This window comes from Eptatretus burgeri, chromosome 12, assembly GCF_056783735.1.
Source record: "Eptatretus burgeri isolate ZD-2024b chromosome 12, Ebu_testis_v1, whole genome shotgun sequence".
NCBI classification, from domain to species: Eukaryota; Metazoa; Chordata; class Myxini; order Myxiniformes; family Myxinidae; genus Eptatretus; species Eptatretus burgeri.
This window is the reverse complement of record NC_140972.1, coordinates 68737410-68755353: the sequence shown is the minus strand read 5'-3', so window position 1 is coordinate 68755353 and position 17944 is coordinate 68737410. Positions and strand designations below refer to the sequence as shown.

General features: G+C 43.6%; 1 protein-coding gene and 1 long non-coding RNA gene across 3 annotated transcripts in view; one reads left to right on the top strand and one right to left on the bottom strand.

Annotated features, from left to right (window-relative positions):
• Positions 1-9308: 9308 nt before the first annotated feature.
• LOC147015846 (uncharacterized) lies at positions 9309-17878 on the bottom strand. Its single transcript, XM_085848430.1, has 6 exons — positions 17536-17878; positions 15393-15553; positions 12046-14152; positions 11680-11749; positions 10813-10976; positions 9309-9594 (listed from the first exon to the last, which is right to left on the bottom strand). The coding sequence occupies exons 1-5, from the start codon at positions 17599-17601 to the stop codon at positions 10831-10833; spliced, it is 2550 nt and encodes an 849-aa protein (XP_085704556.1). The 5' UTR covers positions 17602-17878; the 3' UTR covers positions 9309-9594; positions 10813-10830.
• The window catches only part of LOC147015845 (uncharacterized), a 39788-nt gene continuing 37283 nt past the window's right edge, over positions 15440-17944 (top strand). For both annotated transcript variants that reach the window (XR_015049888.1, XR_015049889.1), the window contains exons 1-2: positions 15440-15547; positions 15955-16099. This is a non-coding gene — a long non-coding RNA (uncharacterized LOC147015845). The remainder of the gene's footprint in view (positions 15548-15954; positions 16100-17944) is intronic.

Sequence of the window (17944 nt, the reverse complement as noted above, 5' to 3'; positions counted from 1 at the left end):
CGGGTCTACTGTTCGGCGACAATCAGTCGGGCTTTGCAAGACCTCCATGAGTCTCTGTGCCACCCAGGAGTAACCAGAATGGCACATTTCATGCGCAGACAAAACCTTCCCTATTCTATCGAAGATATTAAACAAATGAATGCTTCATGCCCTGTTTGTGCTGAAATAAAACCCAGATTCTATGGCGCGGCATCTGGCAGGTTAATCAAGGCCACTTCACCCTTCGAGAGACTAAATATCGACTTCAAAGGGCCCTGCCGACCGAGACAGACAACAGATACATATTCACTGTTGTTGATGAATACTCAAGGTTCCCATTCGCATTTCCGTGCTCGGATATGACCTTGGGCACTGTCGTGAAATGTCTGTCTGACCTCTTCGCTATGTTTGGGAAACCTTCCTACATACATTCAGACAGAGGGCCGTGTTTCATGTCGGCCGGGCTAAAACAGTTCCTATTTGAGCATGGCATAGCAACTAGTCGAACGACGGGTTACAACCCACAGGGTAATGGGCAGGTGGAACGATGTAATGGAATAATTTGGAAAGCCATAACTCTGGCACTGAAATCGAGAGGGCTGGGGCCCGAGCGGTGGGAGGTTACCCTTCCCGACGCTCTGAATTCCATACGCTCTTTGCTCTGTACGTCCACCAATGCTACTCCTCACAAACGAATGTTTACTCACCAACGACGTTATGTTGACGGCCAAACGGTGCACAACTGGCGAATCTATCCCGGAACAGTGTTCATGAAACGCCCGGTACGACAAAGCAAGTATGAACCCATGGTGGAGGAGGTCGAACTCATCGATGCTAATCCAGAGTATGCTCATGTCAGACTTCCTGATGGCAGGGAGACCACTGTGTCGGTTCGCCATTTGGCTCCCTCAAGTACTCCTCCTGCAGGTACACCACCATCTGGCACTCCTCCCTCTGACATTCCCTCCCCAGGTGTTTCCCCCCCAGAAACTCCACCCGGGAATGGTGGTGACGGAGCTGCCGCGTTCCACCCGAGAGCGATCGAGGAGTCATCCCCGGCACGAGTCGAGGCTCCCCAAGAGGATCGGAAGCCTCCCTCAAGTGAAACCGCCATTTACTCCCGGAGAGGTCGACGGATAAAACCCCCTCGCCGACTCGATCTGTAAAGGGGATTATCGGCATCCTTTAGACCCTGAAGAACCCGATGATCGTTTCTACCTTTTGTAACTCCAAGACACTTTATGGAATGCAGCCTGACTCTGACTGTTCCACTTCAAACTATTCATTCGTCCATCCCCTGCGTAGGGGCAAAAGATGGGGTTCTGGTGTGTGTGTGTGTGTGTGTGTGTGTGTGTGTGTGTGTGTGTGTGTGTGTGTGTGTGTGTGTGTGTGTGTGTGTGTGTGTGTGTGTGTGTGTGTGTGTGTGTGTGTGTGTGTGTGTGTGTGTGTGTGTGTGTGTGTGTGTGTGTGTGTGTGTGTGTCGTAAGTTTTTCTTTATATTTGAGCTTTTGTCATTACATTTTCAAGAAAATATTGTTGTGAGAAGGTCAAAGGTCAGCATCAGTTAAAATCGTCAGTTTTTATCCAATTGACCTGAAATTTGAAGAATTTGTATGCTGGGTCACTGAATTGGTTCACCAATGAAAAGCTACTGTCATGGCCAAAAATATTTGCACTCTTGCACGTTTTTTCAAATAACTCAATTTTCTTGAAAAATAAGTTGAAATTGACAAAAGTATTTCATGTTCACAATTCTTTAATTCATTGTTAATATTATAGAACCTTGATTTTTGATTCAGACCTTAATATATCCTTTTAAATCAGAAAATAAAAGAAATGGCATTGACAAAATTAATGACACCTTCTTCTTCTTCCTCTTTCGGCTTGCTCCCGTTAGGGGTCGCCACAGCGGACCAACTGTCTCCATTTCGCTCTATCCTCCACATCTTCCATTGACACTCCAACCACCCGCATGTCCACCCTCACCGCATCCATGAACCTCTTCTTTGGCCTTCCTCTTCTCCTCCTGCCTGGCGGCTCCATCTTCAACATCCTTCTCCCGATATACTCCGTTTCCCTCCTGTGCACATGTCCAAACCATCTCAATCTCGCCTCTCTCACTTTGTTTCCAAACCGTCCTACCTGCGCTGTCCCTGTAATATACTCATTTCTTATCCTATCCATCCTCGTCACTCCCAACGAGAATCGCAGCATCTTTAACTCTGCCAGCTCCAGCTCCGCTTCCTGTCTTTTTGTTAGCGCCACCGCCTCCAAACCATACAACAGAGCTGGTCTCACTACCGTCTTGTATACTTTCCCCTTCACTCTTGCAGCTACCCTTCTGTCACAAATCACTCCTGCACCTCTTCTCCACCCACTCCATCCTGCCTGCACTCTCTTTTTCACTTCTCTCCCACACTCTCCGTTACTTTGGACAGTTGATCCCATGTATTTAAACCAATCCACCTTCCCCACCTCAACTCCTTGCAACCCCACCATACCACCACCCTCCCTCTCATTTACACACATGTACTCCGTCTTACTCCTACTGACTATCATTCCCCTTCTCTCCAGTGCGTACCTCCACCTCTCGAGGCTCGCTTCAGCCTGCTCCCTACTCTCCCTACAGATCATGATGTCATCCGCGAACATCATAGTCCATGGGGACTCCAGTCTGATCTCGTCCGTCAACCTGTCCATCACCATTGCAAACAGGAAAGGGCTCAGAGTCGATCCTTGGTGCAATCCCACTTTAACCTTAAACCGGTCCGTCATTCCTACCGCACACCTCACCGCTGTCACACTGTCCTCATACATATCCTGCACGATCCTCACATACTTCTCCAACACTCCCGACTTCCTCATACAATACCACAACTCCTCTCTTGGCACCTATCATAAGCTTTCTCTAAGTCCACAAACACACAATGTAACTCTTTCTGGCCTTCCCTATACTTCTCCATCAACATTCTCAGCAAACATTGCATCAGTGGTGCTCTTTCCTGGCATAAACCCATATTGCTGCTCACAGATCATCACCTCTCCTCTCAACCTAGCTTCCACTACTCTTTCCCACAACTTCATGGTGTGGCTTAACAACTTTATCCCTCTGTAATTTCCACAGCTCTGCACATCACCCTTATTCTTGAAAATCGGAACCAGTACACTTAATCTCCACTCCTCCGGCATCCTCTCACTTTCCAAGACTTTATTAAACAATCTGGTTAACAACCCCACTGCCATCTCTTCTAACCACCTCCATGCCTCCACTGGTATACCATCTGGGCCAACCGCCTTTCCACTTTTCATCTTCTTCATAGCAGTCCTCACTTCATCCTGACTGATCCACCCCACTTCCAGATTCACAATCTCCACCTCATCCAACCTTCTCTCTCTCTCATTTTCTTCATTCGTCAGCTCCTCAAAGTACTCCATCCACCTTCTCAACACACTCTCCTCGCTCGTCAGCACATTCCCATTTGCATCCTTTATCACCCTAACCTGCAGAACATCCGTCCCAGCTCAGTCCCTCTGTCTTGCCAATCGGTATAAATCCTTTTTCCCCTTCTTTTGTATCCAACTTCTCATACAGCTCGTCATATGCCTTTTCCTTGGCCTTTGCCACCTCTCTTTTTGCCTTTCGCCACCACTCCTTGTACTCCTGCCTACTTTCTTCATCTCTCTGACTATCCCACTTCTTTTTCGCCAACCCCTTCTTCCTTATACTTTCCTGTACTTCCTCATTCCACCACCAAGTCTCCTTATCTTCCTTCCTCTGTCCAGATGTCACACCAAGTACCTTCCTAGCTATCTCCCTCAAAACTTCTGCTGTCGTTGCCCAATCATCCCACCCATCTTTACCACCATCCAACGCCTGTCTCACCTCCTCCCTAAATTTCACGCAACAGTCTTCCTCCTTCAGCTTCCACCATCTGGTCCTTGGTTCAGCCCTCACTCTCTTCCTCAACCTCACCTCTAAAGTCATCCTACAGACCACCAATCGATGGTGTCGAGCTACACTCTCCCGTGCCACAACCTTACAGTCACTCATCTCTTTCAGGTTGCATCTCCAACTTAAGATGTAATCCACCTGTGTGCACTTTCCTCCACTCTTGTATGTCACCCTGTGTTCCTCCTTCTTCGTGAAATACGTATTTAATTACTGACACCCTCGACTTAAAATTTGTATCACAGCCTTTGGACAAAACAACTGCAGTCAAGCACTTCCTCTAGCCATGTATGAGCTTTATACACCTCTCTACTGGCAGTTTGGTCCACTCTTCTTGTGCAAACTGTATTGTGAGGCCGTTAGTCCTCATCTGCTCTCTTTCTTTCTGGCTATCTAATTGTGTGTGTGTGTGTGTGTGTGTGTGTGTGTGTGTGTGTGTGTGTGTGTGTGTGTGTGTGTGTGTGTGTGTGTGTGTGTGTGAGTGCCTGTCGTAGCATAAGTTAAGATTGTCGAAGTTCTAACGGGATAAATCTGCTCTGTGTCTGCTTTTGTAAATTTCTTGCCTTTTGCCGCACCCCACAAATTCCTTGCTATCCCTGCTGTACATACGAATAAACCCATTCACTGTGCCATATACCTTTCCTCGCTTGATTACAAATAAATTATTGTATAGAAATGTTACCTCAAATGTTATCACATACCCCAATGATCTGTTTTCCTAGCTGGTACGTCCTTGGGCAGTTGCACTTGGTTGCATCTGATCCGGTAAGTTGATCCGGTTTGTACAAGGCGTACCGAGGGTGTGTCCCCCGTTGATTAAATCATGCGACCATAAAGTCACCGGTATTCATTATACGGAGGACCCTAAGTCACGTGGTTGGGTTATTGGCCTTCACGCTCGATTTGCGACCTACAACGTCAAGAAGTTATCTGTGTGCGATGACCTGCAATGCCGGAGAGTCTGGTGGGAACCCAAGGTAACCCCCCCACCCCCTCTTCGTCTTCTCACTCCCGACCCCGGGTCCACAACAATATATACAGCACGAGCAAATCTAAATTTTAATGCAAGACCTTGTATTCTCAGAGATAACCATCAAATTTTATTGATGTACAGGTGTAGCTGAAAGGGCATTACTTCGCATGAGCTTCCCTGAACTTTCAACCTCATGGTGCAGTGATGTCAGGTTAGAGTTCAATGTTTTACAGTTCATTGTATAAGCTTCACAATGAGTCTTCAAAGATGTTCAAAAACTGCTTTTTAGAGCTTCGATTCAACTTTTAACAATCTTTCATGACGTCACATTACTTTTATTACTCTTGGTTGCATTTCATCCAAATTTGTCTTCAGTCTGTTTTTTAACAAATGTCTAAAGTTGTTTTTATTTGTAGAAGTGGAGCACTGTTAGCTATTCCGAAAGGTAGATTCCTTATTACTCTGTGCTCTGCCACCTTTGGTGGACAGAGGTTATGTATTCATCCGTGTCTGTCTGTTTGTTTGTCTTTGAGCAGGATATCTCAGAGTTATGGATGGATTCGGACGAAACTTGGTGAACAGGTTCGGTGTGTGACAAGTACGAATTGATTGCATCTTAGTGAAGATGCGGTTCTGGATCCGGATACGAGAATTATTTTTAATTTCTCTCGTGATTCTTCACCACTGAGAGATGTGGCCAAAAAAGATACACAGTACAGCACAATATTTCAAAAAATTATAGAAGAGTTATTGGTGTATTGATGTATGAATTGAGGTAACCAGAACAAGCTGATGAGATTTTGTTTCTTGATGAGAGGAATTTCCTCCTCTCCAAGGATGCCAAAAATAAGGGACTGTCCTTGCTCTATCCTTTCAAAAGCTGAACCTCAAGCAAGGAAGCAGCACACACAATTTTAAAATTTTTGGTATGACTCAGCTGGAGTTTGAACCACTGACCGATCAGACTCAGAGCAGATGGTCTCAACATTACACCAGACCACCAAGTCTGGGTATCGAGTAAAGAATTGAGGAAAGGTGTCTTTACACCATGAATTTGCCACCTTAATTTTGGGGAACCTGCATTGTTCGTTCCATGGAACTGTTCCTGTAGTTGCAGGATTTAATTTTCAAGCAAGGTTACGTTTGTTTGTTCGTTTTAAACACCATCTGCACAATATTGATGATGGAAGAGTCTAATGTGCATTTCAGCTTTATCCCACCATTGTTGGTGGAAATTGTCACAACTGTTGTATTTTGGTCTGAAAACCCAGGTGGGCAGATCATCGATGACAGAGTGAAACGTGAAAGTCAAGGATTACCATGAAAGTTGTCCAAGTGAGCAAGTGCTATATTACTTTCAATGTAACGACACCATGAGTATTGTATCGTTGAAGGGTGTTGTAACCACCACATGTGTTTGTAATTCAGTTGTTTTTTAAAACCTTACGAGGGGTGTTGTGGAGGCAACAAGGGATTCAGTGCTGTTCCTGCCTCATCGGGCTTCGAGAGTGGAGTTGAAACCTCCGCTGATGCAGATATGGTCGTTTTGGTTATTTAGGGTATTCTGGTTATCAAAGGAAGTTAAGTGTGTTCAGAGGTGATTTAAAAAGTTTTGCTGAACTAAAGATGTACTTGAACCATCTATACTGAATATGAATACTGAAGGACCAATTTTGTGCTCCTCCTCGCGGTCGCGTCACGTTTTTCTCGGTACTGTGACCTGGACTGAAAGAAACTTCGTACCAGTAAGAGTGCATCGCACATCGTGCCAACAGTCAAACTTCAACTCTGAAGCAGAATAAACACTTTTCATTTTACATTCGTTTACATGGCGACGTGTGACGTCACCGCTGAGAGGCGTCAGGACGTCATGACATCATCGGTCATTCGTTGACGTCATTACGTCTGTCGTCGACAGAACCTGGACTGTATCGAGAAGGACACTACTGAGAAGCATAATACCACTCCTAGAAAACAGCGTCTGCAATGTAAAACCCTCTTCTGTATATGCTGACTACCTCAGAAGGTGCGTTTGACACAAAAAAATGTAAGAATAAACACTGCAGATAAAGAAATTCTTTAAATCACATTGTGAACACTGGATATATTGACGTCCCAAAGAGCCCTCATTTTAGAAACTTTGCGCGGAGCGTGGTTTCGGTGAGTACATGTTGAAAATAGTGTGAAACTTTCACATTGGAGAAATGTTATGGCCGCCTCCACATTCTATGACCACCTCCACATGCTATGGCCGCATCCCAACACCACTCACACAGCCGCCTATGCACACTCCACACACACAGACAGGATTGGTTGGAGAGACACACATGCTCTCTCAGCTGCCTCGCCTGGGTTCGAACCCTGACCAAGATATAAACTGTCATCCCGGTGTTTGACAGGCACAGTGATTCATCAATGTGTGTACCCACCCTTGGTTGGACAGTAAGCTGAGCATCCCACCTGCCAGCATTAGTTGGTGGACGTTGAAGATCCCAAAGTGTCCTTTGTGAAGACGAGGTGAGCCATCATCAGCACCATGAACAAATTCCAAATCCTGCCCGAACCAGCATAGGGCATTGCATCACTGACATAGTTATGCCGTCAGCCAATGATGCTACCCCACAACTTTGTGCTGCATATGAATGAAGAAGGACTGAACGAGTGGACGATTCCCCCAGTACATTTTGTGTTGTGTCCATTTGATGAGATTTCATTTTCTTCACAAGGAGATTTTTACCACAGATGGTTTTTATTGATTAATTTGTATAAACAGAAATAGAACATTTATTCAATTCAATCATAATAAAATATTCATAAAGATTTGCTGAACATTTTGGGAGAAAGGTTATGAAGGATGGTTGATATCATGAAAGGGAGTTGGAGATGAAAAGATGGAGGTGTTGGATGAAGATAACACTGTTGAAGGCCATAAAGATAACACCGAGCATGGACTGGACATATGATGAGATAGGAAGGATAACGAAAGAGAGGTTGTGGAAGGAACAATGAAAATGAAATGATAGAGGGAGCCAATGAGAAGCATGTTGACGGCCATTCAGAAAGTCTCCAGCTTGACTCATTTAATGATTTGTTCAGACCCAATAAATATCGATCGTCGATCGATGCACTCTTGTTTTTATTTATTTATAAACAACCTTTTGTTTATTTTCGCAAGACCTCTGAACAGAAGTCTAACTATGAGTTGGTCAAATGAAAGGACTGAAATCAGAGCAATAAGTCAAATAACTCTATAAGAAAGGTCCAAAGGGAATTCATGAGGACGTGGCGTTCACACTGGGAGATGATGTCCCTTCATGCGCCACTGAAACATAACAACTGGGCAACTAAATTTCTTTGAGAAAGAAACAGCACTGAGTCTGAGCCAAGATAATGATGTCCCAAAGAGGCAACCACACTCGAAGAAGTTGATACATTCCACAGCTTTTGACCAACAACGCAAGATGAACAGGAACGTTGGTGAGACCGAGTCCAATCACTGGGTCAGGGCAGTCCATCCTCACCGAGAATCAGATCTGGATACTAGAATTTTATCCATCATGTGAAAGTTCTCAGTGAGATGGGTTCCCAGGATATTGACTGCTGATTTGAGGAGAGATTGATTTGACCTCCAGGGAATATTTTAAGCAGTTTAAAACAAACGTCGAGGGCGTCATGAACAAGATTGTGATTCAGGAAGAGTTATGGGTTCACTGCTTTGATCTTGAGACCAAATAGCAGAGCATGCCGTGTAAGCACACATTGTGCCTACGGCCGTTTTAAGACGTTGTGGGGCCCTCGGCCATTTTAAATGTTGAAGGCCACATCCAATGCCCTAATTGTCTATTCAAATTCAGTTTTGTAGAGATTGGTGAAGGCTTCATCCAAAAGCCATAGGTGTGGGGCCCCTTCAGATGGTGCCCGAGGCCATGGCCTGTCTGGCATGTGACTTATCCAGCCCCGATTGTGCGATGAACCCTTGGTGCTCGTCTTACCTCCCTGGAAGCACAACAACATTGAAGTGTCATCTGGAAAGGTTGTGGCTACTTTTTGTGGGATTGCAGTGTCAAGGCTCTCATGACTCTCCATTTCATCAGGTGAGAGACATGATATTGAGGATTACTGTGCTGATGAACTGCCACAGTTGTAAGATGCTACAAATAATGAGGAAATAATTTCAGAGGTTGAGAACATTCTGAAAAAGCAAGGTCAGGCTGTTTACAAATCTCCTTGATCAAGATGCAACAGAGATGGACGAACTGCAATTATCTCAAGGGAGACAATAATGAAAATAAATAAGACTCGAAACTGAACACCCGTCATTGAACTGGAATAACTGAAGGGTGGAGGTTTGGATGTGAGAGTGAAATGAGAAACCAAAGTTAAAGAAACATGGAAAGATGCTCATGGAAAGGAACCTTTATTCAGGAAAAGTTATTAGAAGAGAATTTTTCAATAATTACACAATGAATGTTTTAAGGACAGGATTTGAATGAGATCTTGATTGAAGTTGTTTACATGGAATCTGCAGGTGGGTTTGGTAATCTGGTTGGGGTGAAGGATGTTGGGAAAAAAACAAATCGGATTTCTGATTGACCAAGTCCTTGAGTCGATGAGATGGAGGAGACCATGGTCACAGTTCAGACTGGAGATGATTCAGCAGAATATTTGAAGTCAATCCAGATGATGGCAGCAGCTAAATGGAGGGGAAGAAATGTAAATACAACGTTCGAGTTTAAATGTGTTTGTTATTACAGTAATGAAGTCACACACGATGTACAGAAATGACGTCACGCATGATGTACAGTGATGAAGTCACACATGATGTACAGTAATGAAGTCATCCATGATGTACAGTGATGAAGTCACGCATGACGTCCAGTAATGAAGTCACACATGATGTACAGAAATGACGTCACGCATGATGTACAGTGATGAAGTCGTGCATGATATTCAGTGATGATGTGCAGTAATGAAGTCACACATGATGTACAGTGATGAAGTCGTGCATTATATTCAGTGATGACGTCACACATGACGTCCAGTAATGAAGTCACACATGATGTACAGAAATGACGTCACGCATGATATTCAGTGATGACGTCACACATGATGTACAGTAATGAAGTCACACATGATGTACAGTGATGAAGTCGTGCATGATATTCAGTGATGATGTCACACATGATGTGCAGTAATGAAGTCACACATGATGTACAGTGATGAAGTCGTGCATGATATTCAGTGATGACGTCACACATGACGTCCAGTAATGAAGTCACACATGATGTACAGAAATGACGTCACGCATGATATTCAGTGATTAAGTCGTGCATGATATTCAGTGATGACGTCACACATGATGTACAGTAATGAAGTCACACATGATGTACAGTGATGAAGTCGTGCATGATATTCAGTGATGGTGTCACACATGATGTGCAGTAATGAAGTCACACATGATGTACAGTGATGAAGTCGTGCATGATATTCAGTGATGACGTCACACATGACGTCCAGCAATGAAGTCACACATGATGTACAGAAATGACGTCACGCATGATATTCAGTGATGACGTCACACATGATGTACAGTAATGAAGTCACACATGATGTGCAGTAATGAAGTCACACATGATGTACAGTGATGAAGTCACACATGATGTACAGTGATGAAGTCAAGCAGCGAACACCAAGGGTTAATATCTGCAGTTCCCTTCATGATTGGCATTGATTGTATGAACCAGGGAGAGACTCCACCTGCTTGATGGATTCACTCAACTTATTAAATTCTCTACACTTGGAATTATTTAGTTCTCATCATGATATTTTGAACAAGGAAGGGACAGATTGACAAACGTGGACACAAAAAGGATCCAGGTGATGAAATCAGTCCATCGAGTGTTTACCGTACCTTAGTTCTGGAGATTGTTCATTTGAAAAAGCTTGAATCAGCCATCTGCATGAGCCTGGTGAATCGCTTTGCATTCCTGGAGAGCTTGCATGAAGGAGTGATGAGGGAATCACAGCCAAACATGGCATCTTCCTCTCCAGCGGCCATAAATATGACTTCTTCCTCTGCACACACATCAACAAAAGGAAGTCAAAACCACTCAACAACATTGTCATTATAATCTCCATCATTGTCCTGCCTTCCATCACAACCCTGGAATGAATATCTATCTCTCTCCATCTCTGTGTTTCTCCCTTTCCCTCATTTTTTACATTTCAGTTCATGTTTTATTTCACTTTTCCCTCCACCTTCACTTCTTGATTTTCTCCATCACCAACTCCCACTGGACTTGCATGAACGTTTAGTTTCTGTCACCTTACAAGGGAATTTCTGCAATTTGTTCCATCATTCCTGTGCTTCAGACAGAGCCCACAAATCCCCACTTACTGTCCGAATTAAAATAACGAAACCTCATCTGATGACGTAGAAGTGAACCATGATGGAGTGCTTCATGGAAGAGAGCTCAAGTCTTTCATCACTGAATGAAAGTGGGTTTTAATAAAATTTCGATTTTTCAAACAATTAATTTTAATGAACATCCAGGTGTTCACAATGACTACTGTGTGGAAACACTGATACTCATCCCAGACTTTCACCAATTGTAATGTTTGTTTGGTGCTTGTCTGGCTTCAAGTGAAGCTAAATATTGATTTGTTTTCAACACTTCTGAAGCACAGACGAAATGGGGCACGATGGAGGTGAGGAACATCTAATTTAGACAAAGTTTCGGATAACTTGTATTGCAAGGTAAGATTCTTAGTAACTTACGTTCCATCCGGTAGGATGGTTTGACGTATGACGGTGGTGGAGGCGGGAACGGGCGTCTCTTCTGAGGGGTCTTTGGAAAAACAATAAAAATAAGAAAGATTAAATACATTGATATGTTCATCAGTTTGATAACTTGTTCAGGATGTGGCACAGAATGAAAATCACTGATAGAACAGGTAATCAGTTAAAAGGTGAATTCGTTGATCTAATTCAATCAAGGGGAGTTAAAATACTTGTGATTTATCCTGGGTGGAGATGACCGTGCCAATAAGTTACCTTTCCCACGAAAATTATAATCACAATTATCTCTACAATTGAGGATATTATTCTTCGCTAAATCAAGTGTTTACCTGTAAGAATGCTTACCTGTTGAAGGTCCTGAATGTGGCCGGGCCCCTCAACACCATGCTGCTTCTGCTGCTGTTGCAGCACTTGATCAGAATGAGGTTTCTGTTCCTGCTGGAACCGTTGAACAACATCTTGTGTTAGCTTTTGCTGTTGTTGTGGCTTGCTATCATGGCGAGGATTATGTTGTTGTGGCTCCCGATCATGGCGAGGCTTCTGTTGTTGTGGCTCGCTATCATGGCGAGGCTTCTGTTGTTGTGGCTCGCTATCATGGCGAGGCTTCTGTTGTTGTGGCTCCCGATCATGGCGAGGCTTCTGTTGTTGTGGCTCGCTATCATGGCGAGGCTTCTGTTGTTGTGGCTCGCTATCATGGCGAGGCTTCTGTTGTTGTGGTTCGTTATCATGACGAGGCTTCTGTTGTTGTGGCTCGCTATCATGACGAGGCTTCTGTTGTTGTGGCTCGCTATCATGACGAGGCTTCTGTTGTTGTGGCTCGCTATCATGACGAGGCTTCTGTTGTTGTGGCTCGCTATCATGGCGAGGCTTCTGTTGTTGCTGTATCACACCAACACCATGGGGTTTCAGTTCAATTTCTGTACTTTTCTTTTCTGCCCGTCTTTGCTTCTTCATTTGTTTGTTGAATTTTTTTTCCTTTTCTTTGAGCAGCTGTTTCTCTTGCTGCTTCACCCGTTGTTTCTCATTCCAATTTTGAGACCACTCAATGACATTCTCATTCCGTTTTTGCTGTCGATGCAGTTTCCAGTCAGCAATCTTTTGCACATGTTCTGCCTCCTCTGCATCAACATTTGCTTCTGCCTCCTCGTTGGTCTCGTCAGATTTTTGACAAGGTTTTTTGAGTTCTTGATCAGTTACTGTCTCTTTTTTCTGTTCCACTCGTCTCTGTTCTTCCTGTTCTATTTGTCTCTGTTCTTCCTGTTGTCTTCGTTTCTGTTCTTCCTGTTTGAGTCGTCTTTCTTCTTCTGCACTTAATCTCAGTTGTTCCTGTTCAAGTCGTTTCTGTTCTTCCTGTCCTGGTGGTTTCTGCTTTTCCTGTTCTCGTTGTTCCTGTTCTTCCTGTTCTCGTCGTCTCTGCTTTTCCTGTTCTACTCGTCTCTGTTCTTCCTCTCTTAATCTCCGGTTTTCCTCTTCTCGTCGTCTCCGGTTTTCCTGTTCCACTCGTCTCTGTTCTTCCTCCTCTCGTCGTTTTTCCTCCGTTACCTCACTTCGCCAAACCTCTTGTTCCCGAGAGTGCACATCTTTTTCCCTCTTATAAATCTCCTGCTCCAGCTGATGTACCTCTTTTTCTCTCCTGAACAACTCTTCCTCTTTTCTTTTTTTTGTCTCTAAAAATCGCTCTTGCCGACCACGCTCCTCCTCTTCTCGTTGGTTCAACACTCTCTCCATTTTCTCAACATCCTTTTCTCGTTCTCTAATCTCTTCCTCTTGCCGGCATGTCTCAATCTCTCTATGTTTTATTTCCCCTTCTTTTAACATCTTCCTTTTTTCGAATTGAGCCCGTTTTTCCTGCTCCATTCCCTCGAGTTCTGAAATCCCTTTCTGTAATTTCTCCACCATGTACTCACTCTTGAGAACCTCTTTCTCTTTTCGTTCGATCTCAAGCCATGCACGTGTATGCTCCTGATACACTGATTCCCTCCATTGCACAAATTTTTGGAATTCTCTCCGATCTTCCTCCTCTATTTGCCTCCACTCTGCCGTCTTTCTTTTCTTTAGCTCTTCATTATGTTTTCTTATCTTCTCCTCTTCATCTTTTTTTCTCATTTCCTCTTCCTTGCTTTTCCTCTGCTGTTCTTTTTCGATTTCGTTCTGCTTTTCTTTCTCTTTCGTCCATTCCTCTTCCTCATATTTTTGTTGCACAACTTTTTCCTGAACTGTTTGCTCTCCAAGCTGAACTAACAGTTCTCTTTCTTTCAGTTCTTCCTCTTTTTGGTGCAACTTTTCCCCCATCTCCTGTAGTTTTTCATTCTCTCTCTGCCACAACATCATCCTCTGATCCTGTTCCTTTACATCCTGCAGCTCCACTGTTTCTGTTTTTGGAACCTCCTCGAGCAACGGCTGCTCTTTCGTTCCAATTTTGTTCTTTAAATGTTTGCGGCCACATCCAAAACTGCAAGAAACAGACACAATACTTGTCAGTTTGAGCTAAAATGAAGTACAGTAACTATTATATAATGTGAAGTGTGGTGTCTGTCCATATGTTTGTAAGGTCGCACTTTCGGCTGTCTCCCGTTTCTAGCGGTCCCTTCTCACACACTGCGTTTCAAAAGCTCCACATGCAGGCAAAGTTTAACGTTTAACCGAAAGAAATGCATGAAGATATGACCTGGGCTGAAAGGATGGCTTCCAGGAACGCACACTTGACTCGAAGCTGTCTCACTAGCCTGGGTTAGCATCCTGAGTGTTTCACCGACTGGGTGAATAATCAATGTGTGTGCCGTTCCTCCGATGTACGTTAAACTGGGTGTCCCGTCTGCCATCAATTGATGGATGTGAAAGATCCCCACGGTGATGTTTGAGAATGAAGTGTGGGCGCGCTATTGGTGGCAGTATGGCCAATTTACAAATTCCTGCCAAAACTACTGCTGGGAAGGCAATGGCAAAACATCTCGTGTAACCCTTGCTCAGGATCCTGCTTGGGCAGTGACACCGATGCTCCACGTGAGTATGAGGATTATCAAAATGTTGAACAAGCCAAATGTCAGCGTTGTTAATAACAGGAACCTTTCCTAAAATTCTTAAGATGCTGTAGACCCCCATGACCTTTCAGACCCCCAAATAATGATAAAATCCCAAAGAACATCAAGATCACTCAGTGCACCAAAACCGTAAAGACCCCCATGACCCTTGAAGACCCTTCAGACCCCTTCACCCTTTGGAACCCATTAACCGTTTCACCCCACAGACACTTTAAACCTTTACTTCCCTGAAGTCCCTTTGGACCCCTTGGACCTTCACACAATTTGGACCCTTTACACCTTTCAGACAGATTTCACAATTGACAACTTCGAGCTTTAGACCAGTTAAACTTGTTAGACCCTTTTTACATGCCTGAGAAACTGGACCCTTTCAACCCCTTCGACCCTAACTTCAATTGGAACATACCCTTTAGACCTGAAAACCATCGAGAACCTTTTAAACACACACCACACAAACATCAACAGTCTTCTTGAAAACACAGACTTCACTTTTTCAGCAAGTAATGTTCAAACTCGACCCACCCAGAGGGTGGGTACTCTGCTCGTTATTTGTGAAAATTAAATGTAAATTCGTTTAAAATTCCTGAGCGATCTTGTCCCCTTGGATGAAGGAATTATAATATTGATGAAAATGTCACTTGTGTTCCTTGCCAGTGAACGTGGGGCTTTTTATTGTGCCTCTTCTTAATATTGAAGCACGACGATGGTCGAAACGATATCACCACCACAAATAAGAAGATGGCAATGGAGACGAAGACCACATCACAAAATGTGGAGATCGGTGGTTCCTCCGCAGCCTCATTCTGGTAAATCTATGGATATGGAAAAGGGCAGGGACAGGAGAAAAGTTTATTACATTTCAAATTAAACTAAACAATATATTTACAATTATTTAACAAAATCCAAAACTTCGTGACAAAGAACAAGATGTTGGTGAAATTTTTTTTTCGAGTTCAAACACAACGGGTCATGGAATGTATGAGAATTTATCATTTGTTAAAGATAAGGGTTTAGACCCAACTTTTCAAGGTACATTTCATCATCATCATCCTCATCATCATCATCATCATCATCATCATCATCATCATCCCGTTTTCAATCCTCTCCAGCATGAAGGTGTCATTTTACTCACACTGGGTACATTCGTTTTGTGACCATGTTTGACAAGAACAGTTTTGTAAAAGGGTTTGAAAGGAATTTGTGATTTGTTTAGAATGCTGGTGATAACTCGCCTACTCTTTGTGAGAAACACCGTGGGATCTTTAACGTCCACCAATGAGTAAAGTGTCCCCTGAAGATTCCTCCATCGACTAGACCATGAAGGACCTTCTTGAAGGGACAAATTCCAACTTTGCTTGGTGAGTAAAGTTAACCCTCAACCTGCAGTTTCTAACTAAAGATAAACTCTCTTTTGTATTCCTCATCACATCCTCATGGCAATGAGAGATCGCAACCATTGAAAGGACAGACTAGGAAGATTAAATATGGGATGTAAACTGTGCACCAACACACACTGGCCTACTCCTTTTTAAAGGCTACTCCAGGAATCTTTGACTTCTCCCAAAAATTGCCATTGGACAAGACAGCCATCTTAATTTGGTCTCTGAAGGGAAAGAACGTTAAGGCGGCTGTCCCATTGTGACGGAATATCCTGGTTCTGGTGCACAAGGATGACAGCTTTTATAAATGGATCCGATAACAATGGAATTAAACTCGGATAAGACAAAAGAAAATGTCCCAAACAGGTTCCCTGTAAAACGACAAATGTATCCAGTTTATCAACTTGAAAAAGTACCAACGTGTGACAGTTTGTGTGTACCTTTCCCCGAGGGTATCTTACAAATCCCCACTTACGTGCCAGGGTGACCTGGAGGTTTCGATACGGAGGACCAGCAAGGCCAAGATGATAACCCACGTCATCTCTGGTACCTGGTGCATGCCAAGCATCGAACTTGGGAACTAACAATTTAACGATTTATTCAACATTGTTCGACTGTGACGTCATCACGCACTGTGACCATGTTATCCACATTGCGTCATTGTTGCGGTACTGGTTCTTAAATTAATTATTAAAATCTTCAGAGTTTATCTCCAAATACAGGAAAGTGCAAAATAGTTTGAATTTAACAATAAAGGAAATTACAAAACAATAAATAAAATTGAAATTTTACTTTACCGCCACCATCATAACTACCACAACTAGTATCACAATTTCCATTGTCACTCTCAACACCACCTCCACCACAACCACAACCACAACTACCATTATCACGATGACAATTATCACGCTCAACACACCTCCACCTCCACAACTACCACCACCAACACCACTTCTATAACATGACCATCACTCTCCTCCAACCAGAGATCACTCCCTGTCCTTCCATCTTTCCCAATCCCACGGTTAATTCCCAATTGATCCCCGGATTTCACTCCAATACAAGTTTATATTTCGGACCCCTCGGTATGAAAAGGTACAAATATCGAACAAACCGTTTCACGTGGATCACCTCGCCGCCATTGGACCATTTAACTTACATCCCACGTGGTAATCAATGTGAATTGTTCCTCCCAACTTGCCGGCTCCATGATACAAGACGTCATTTGTATTTTTCCCTCCTCCATCCGTACTCCGTGTGGAATCCCGTGCGGGCACGAACAACTTGATGGAGTTACAAACTCTCAATACACCACCCGTTCCCTTTTACATTGAACCACACAAACTACTAATAAACGAACTCCTTTCGTGTTGAGTTCCTTCCCGAGTCCGTCATCTCTTACAATCCCCACTTACCTGCTGCGGAGGTCGCGATGTCCCACCGACGACGACCAGCACGAAGAGCGCGATAAGAAGCAACATCTCTGCCGTCCGTCGATCCTCCAACTGACGTTTCAACAATACGTCTCTACCTTATGTATTGTTGGAATTATCATTGTGACGTCAAACAACCTCAGTGACGTCAGTGTTCCTGGTGTTTGAAGAGAACGAATTGATCGGATCGGGATAGAGAAAGGAGAATTTATTTTAATTTTTAACTCATTCTTCACCATTCAGAGATGGGGTCAAAACGATATCTGGCACGATATCCCAAAAAGTTATATGGACGGACTATGTCCAGTAATGTCACGTGACGTTGAGAAACCGGATCGTGTAAAATGTCCACTGTGACGTCATCGACAGGTTAACCGTCCCACACCTTTTG

Coding starts and splice junctions, on each gene's coding strand:
- LOC147015846 (XM_085848430.1), bottom strand. CDS start 17,601: ATGTTGCTTCTTATCGCGCTCTTCGTGCTGGTCGTCGTCGGTGGGACA. Junction 14,153..15,392: donor AAAAAGCCCCACGTTCACTG/GCAAGGAACACA, acceptor TGTTTCTTGCAG/TTTTGGATGTGGCCGCAAAC. Junction 11,750..12,045: donor ACATTCAGGACCTTCAACAG/GTAAGCATTCTT, acceptor GTTTTTCCAAAG/ACCCCTCAGAAGAGACGCCC.